The sequence below is a fragment of the Echinops telfairi genome, unplaced genomic scaffold (assembly GCF_000313985.2).
Source record: "Echinops telfairi isolate 266 unplaced genomic scaffold, ASM31398v2 ScPeMD7_443;HRSCAF=831, whole genome shotgun sequence".
Classification (NCBI taxonomy): Eukaryota; Metazoa; Chordata; class Mammalia; order Afrosoricida; family Tenrecidae; genus Echinops; species Echinops telfairi.
In genome coordinates, this window is record NW_022104341.1 from 25,446,884 (window position 1) to 25,452,883 (window position 6,000).

General features: G+C 36.9%; 1 protein-coding gene across 1 annotated transcript in view; it reads right to left on the bottom strand.

The window, feature by feature from the left end:
- FNBP1L (formin binding protein 1 like) overlaps nucleotides 1-6,000 on the bottom strand; it is a 61,857-nt gene that overhangs the window by 34,840 nt on the left and 21,017 nt on the right. Inside the window, exons 3-5 of the mRNA XM_045292038.1 lie at nucleotides 3,941-3,994; nucleotides 2,100-2,247; nucleotides 117-179 (exon numbers count right to left, since the gene is read on the bottom strand). Of these exons, the coding sequence (XP_045147973.1) occupies nucleotides 117-179; nucleotides 2,100-2,247; nucleotides 3,941-3,994 (265 nt within the window). The remainder of the gene's footprint in view (nucleotides 1-116; nucleotides 180-2,099; nucleotides 2,248-3,940; nucleotides 3,995-6,000) is intronic.

Consider the following 6,000-nt stretch of genomic DNA (forward strand, 5'->3'; position numbering starts at 1 on the left):
ATCTACACTTTTCTATTATTCAACAAAATCAATGTCAAATTATAGAAACCATAAACTCAGATGTAAAATATAAGAGAATTAAGGACGAATTTAACTATGAAAGCACTAGAACTCACATTATCCATCTGTTTCCAGCACATGTCAAGGTACTGTTGAGCTTTTCGTCCTTCTTGGAGATGCTAAAGATTATAACAACATGAATAAATAAATAATTATACTTCAATACCAAAATGCAGTCTAAAGCCACAGAACGCCTTTCTGCTTTTTGCCCCCCAAAGCATGAATTACTTTATCAATATCTAAGAAGAGATTATTATCAAAGTAAACCTCTTTAAACTTTTAAAGGACATTAATTTTCAGTACTAAAATATAACCCTTAATATGTATAACCTTTGGGAAAGTAGATAATTGTCTTGAGTATGGGGTTGGCAAGCATTTTCTAACAAGCAGCAAACAGCAAATGGTGTCGTAAATTACAACAGCAAGATCAGCAGTTCGACTTCACTGAGGGTCAAAGAAGCACCTATCTTCTCCCATAAAGATTTACAGCCTTGGAAATACTAAGGAACTGTTCCACTCTGTTCTATACAGTCACTAGGAGTCAGAATTGCCTCAAAGGCAACTGGTTTATTAAGATGGAATCAACATGAAGGCATTGGGCTTGATTTCAGGTTTCAACCACATACTACTTAACTCTGTTCTTAGAGTGCAAAAGCCACATGAGTGTGGCTTTGTTCCAATAAAACTATTATGAATACTGAAGGAGCCCTGATGATGTGATGATTAAGGGCTCAGCTGCTAACCTAAGGTCAACTGTTCAAACCCACAAGAAGCTCTGTGGTACAAAAGACCTGGTGATCTTCCCACATAAAGATTGCACAGTAGGAAACCCTATGGGTCACAATCTATTCAACAGCACCTAACAAGTCAATTAAATCTGAGTTTTATATACTTGTCACAGGTTATTAAACATTCTTCTTCTTTTTTAGTTTTTTTAACCATTTAAAAATGTAAAAATCATTCTTTGCATGTGATAATTGTGGGACAAAAATATAGTAAGCTGGATTTGGCCTGAGGGAGAGTGAATTATTTAATGTGGCTCTTCTAGTCAAAGTCTCTAACTACTACCAAGTGACCTTTTCCTGCTTGGTCTAGTAAGAAGGTGGGGGAGACACTGACTGCTAGGATTCAACTGTGAGTAATTGTGAACAGAATTCCCTGGAATGCTATCTTGCTCCTCTTAAAATGAAACCCTCTGAGAAGCAGGAGGAGGTATCTCATTACCAGCAAGAGCCAGGAATGGAGTACATCCTCTGACCCTGAGATCCCGGTGCAGTGAACCTCCTGGATCCAAAAGATAGCTATAACACCAAAGGAAGAGGAGCAACAGAACCAGCAGCCAGAACCTGAAACAATGGTGGACTTCCCAGTCCACAGAACAAATAAAGCTGAGTGTATGGGAGCAGCATGTTGGCTTGTGTAGTGGAGTGCCTCTGGCACTTAACTTGGGAATCTGGGCTTCCCATGTGAAGCTGAAGGCCTTCAGGCCGAGGCTAACTGGAGGGTGGTGCCTCAGGGCGCGTAATTCTAGGAGCTGGACATGCTAACCCACAGAACTTGAGCTGAACGCCTTTGGGTTGAAGCTTACTTACATCAGAATGGTATGCCCCTTTGGACATTTATTAGCAAACTTGAATGAACTTGAAAAACAATTGTATCCTGAACATTACCACCTGTAACTGCCCTAATAAATTCTTTAATCGTGATTACTGTCTGCGAACACTGTGCAGTCATTGCAACGGATGCTAGAACCCAGAAAGGTAAAACAGGGAGCACTAATTAAGAAAGCACATAGCCCATTGACAAAATTTGCAACTCCTGAGATAATTCATAAATAGAATACATTTAGTGAAAGAGAAAACCAATTTGTGTTGAGCATAATATACACGAGAGAGCTTCAAAATGTTCATGGAAAAATTCCAGTGTTTTTAAATTACATTTTTCCACAAACTCTCTGAAGCCATCTTGTGTTTTTAGGAAGCAACTTATTTTTTTATTTACGTGAAAAAACAATATAAGAATTGAATAAAAGTAATTACCATTTTTCTTTCCGTTTTCAGATCATGAGCGTATCTCATTAATTCACCATATACTCTGTGTGCCATTTCTTCTGCTACTACTTCTCGCTGTCCTGCATAGTCATTTAGCTCGTTGAGAATGTTAAAAAAGGCTATACACGAGGTAAACCTGACAAAAACATATTTTTAAATGGTGAAATTTATTTTCATATTCATTACACATTTTTTTAGGGGGGTGAGGTATGGATTGAGGCTGGCACTTGGCAAATTTTAAAATAATCAACCTAATCTCAGCTACATTCTAAATTAACTTAAATTGGGAAGAATCCTGCATTAACCTCACGTTGTACATGTTTGCATATCTTCAATTAGATTCAACTTACAAATAAAGGGATATTTGGGGTCAAAAAGTAGTAAGAATACTACTTGCCGGCTCTTTTGACATACTGGAATCTCTTAAAATTGCCAACTGAGAGGACCTAATGCCGGGGGCTTAAGTGGAGAGGAAATGTTTTGAGAATGATGAGGGCAATGAATGTACAAATGATGAATGTACAAATGCGCTTCACACAATTGATGTGTGTATGGATTGTGATAAGAGTTGTATGAGCCCCTAATAAAATGATTTTAAAAATAAATAAATAAAAATAAACCATGAAAAAAAAATTTGCCAACTGACTGGCCTGAGCTTGGGAATGAACTTGGTTGGATTCCTAGGCTTGGTAGCTGAACTGCTGCAGAGATGTTGTGCGTGTTCTCGAGGGCAGAACCTGGCGATCATACCACTCAAATGCATCTCGATGGCTGATCTACAGAATACCTTTGCTATCAGCTCTGGACACAGCTGCCTGTATGCCTGCCCACATCCTGAATGGAAGTGAAGTATCATTATGGTTGGTACCAAAGGGGGATAGAGGGGGCAAAAATAAGGGTTAAAAAAGTGTGTGGAGGGAAGGAGAGAAACAAAGAGAACTATTGTATTAAAATGTAGATATCGGGTGGGGGGGGGATAAAATAAAATAAATAAATAAAATAAAATGTCGGTATCTACTAAGGAACATTCTTTTACAGTTCAGGTATGTTGATAACTCAGATACTAGTAGTAGTCCAATAACAACAAATCTTAGAATCTTAACAATAAATACTTTCACACAAGGTTTTTTGGTTTAAGTCTAGTCCCTTTGTGTCTCCACATTTTAGTCATCCTTGAGATCCCTGTTCAAAACTGCCCCAAAGCCCATAGGACATCCCTCATCTTTATTCAGAACTCCAAAACTATGCACAAAACTTTTCATTATCCCTTGAAATCAATTCTTACCTATACGAGTAAACCAAAGTTTCCGACAGGCAGATTGCTACAATATAAGCAATAAGAAAATACCCTTCTCTTCTGGAGACTAAACCATTCAAGTGGGAGGTCCCATCTACATTTTACTTCATAACCAATGAAGAGACCTGGTGGTGTAGTGGTTAACTTGTTGGGCTGTTAACTGCAAGGTCTGCAGATCAAAACCACCGGCTAGCTCCTCAGGAGAAAGACAGGGCTTTCTACTCCCGTAAAGAATTATAGTCTCAGAAACTCATGGGGACAGTTCTACCCTGTCCTATCAGGTCAAAATTGACTCAATGGCAGTGAGTCTGTTTTTTAATAACCCAAACCTGAACTATTCTAAGAAGCTGTTGATCAACCCCATGGAGGTATTAATCTTTTTAAGAAGCAGTAGCACCTTCTTTAGTAAACATTATTATGATTATTCTTGTATTAAAGCAAAATAAAGCTATAATCATCTATCTTAATAAATAACAAGATGTGAGTATTTCTTAAGTTTGTTAATAAGCAATAGAGCAGTATTGCAAGTTACCTTGGCTCTTCATCTTTGGATGACCGTTTGGGGCAGTACTTCTTAACCAGATTCCTATAGAAAGATGATTTTGAAAATTTGATATATGAAGAATACTGTTGCTGGTTAAATATTCTAAAACTTTCCAAATTCATTAAATCTATGACTCCATGATATAAAACAAATAAGAAAGCTACTTAAATATGAACTCCCATTGACACCATAATGTTAAGTCGTTAACTTACATCTTGCTCTTAAAATATTGGCAGCTGCTGAAAAAAAGGTTAGTTCTCTTTTGATGTGGGCATAACAATTTGATTGATTCGATGATCAAATAAGAAAACAGGTTAGAGAAAGTACAAGAGAAACAAAGTAGTACATTTCTAAGAAATAGTGTCACGTTTTTTGTTTTGCAAATCAGAGATTTTAATACTAAGGTAAAATGTAAGTCTATGCTGAATCATTTTCGTCTGCATCATGTATAACACTTCTTTTATATAAAAATTATTAGGTGACTCTTTAACCTATTTTTAGGAAAATGAGTTGTTTTTATCAGAAAGGATATATTTAAATATTTATCAAACAAGTTAAAAGTTCCAATGGCTACACTTGAAGGCCTCACTGCATGTTAGTATTTATCTCCCATTAAAATATATGGCACACACTCATTAATTAAATCAAGCTGGCTCAATATTCTGGCTTGTAGCTGTCTGTGTCTACATCCATGTTTGTTCGTGACAATCTGGAAGAAGGCGGCTACCTCATGTCCTATTTGTGAAAGCAGAGGTAAACTGGCACACAATCTTTGGGAACAGTCTAGACTACCTGGGTTTGAAACCTGATTACTTTGGGTAGTGTTATGTTTCCTTAGACAATTTACTTAACTTCTCTGTGCCCCCTTTTCTTATCTAAAAATGTTATAGATAAACAGTAGCTACCTCATAGGGGTGTTATGAAAAATAAGGTAATATTTTAAAAGCATCCACCACAGCGCTTTATGTCAATGTTCCTAATGTATGCTTCATGTACCAGTAAAGGTCCAAAGGCTCTTTGTTAGGAATCTTCAAGTTAAGTACAAAGTTTGAAAGTAGCTTTATGTTTGTTGCTCTAACAATAAAAAAAAAATCAGAACCTGTTCTCCAAATCCCCGTGGAAGACCTAGTCCCCCTAAGGGAATGGGGGTGGGATGGAGAACAGACACAGAAGAAAGGAGTTCAGAGCAGCGATTATCAATAAAACAAGGTACAAGATTAAAAATAATCCATTACATTTACCTTTTTTACAAAAATCTTTTCTAATATTTAATATATTGCTATACTCCACAAACATATAATGTACAAATAACCGTGCAAGTACATGCTAAGTTTTTACACATGAGCAAAGAAATGCTCAGAGATCCTATATCTAAAGAAGTAAAATATGTAACCACTTTTTAAAGTAACGTAACATATGATGTTTTCAGGGACATCCCCCTAAGTGAAGAAAACTGAAATTCTGATGCCTTTAGAGAAACTCAGAGATGAGCTGAGAACTCAGAGAAATTGGGAAACAGAAAGTCGTAAGGAATGCTAGATAGAGAAAAGAAGAAACACGGCAGTCATGAAGAACTGTAAGTTCATGTTTTCAGAACATCAAGTATGTGCCAGAGAAGACCGAGCAGTAAGGTTGGAAAGCTAGTGGAACTGATCAGAGAGAGGTTTTTCTAAGGTGTTATTAAGAACTCTCACTGAATACTTCTAAGCAATGGTTCTTAATCACGGTTACCTGAAACACTCCTAATAAACGATTTTGTGAATAAACTTAATAACTTATTAATTCACCCAAACACCAGCAGGTCTACTATGTGGTGCGTCAAAGTATTCCAAGTACTGGACTGATAGAGAAAGGATAACAAACTAGTACTTATGCATGACCTACAGTCCTTTATAAGAGAGAAAGGAAAAACTAAGGCTGGGGGGAGATGAGGAGTAAGAGTTAAACAGAATAAGTAAATCCACAGAGGCAGAAAGTAACTGGAGGCTGCCAGTGGGGCAGGAGAGGTGGGGAGTGAATGTTAATGAAGACCATCTTTCTTTTTTAAA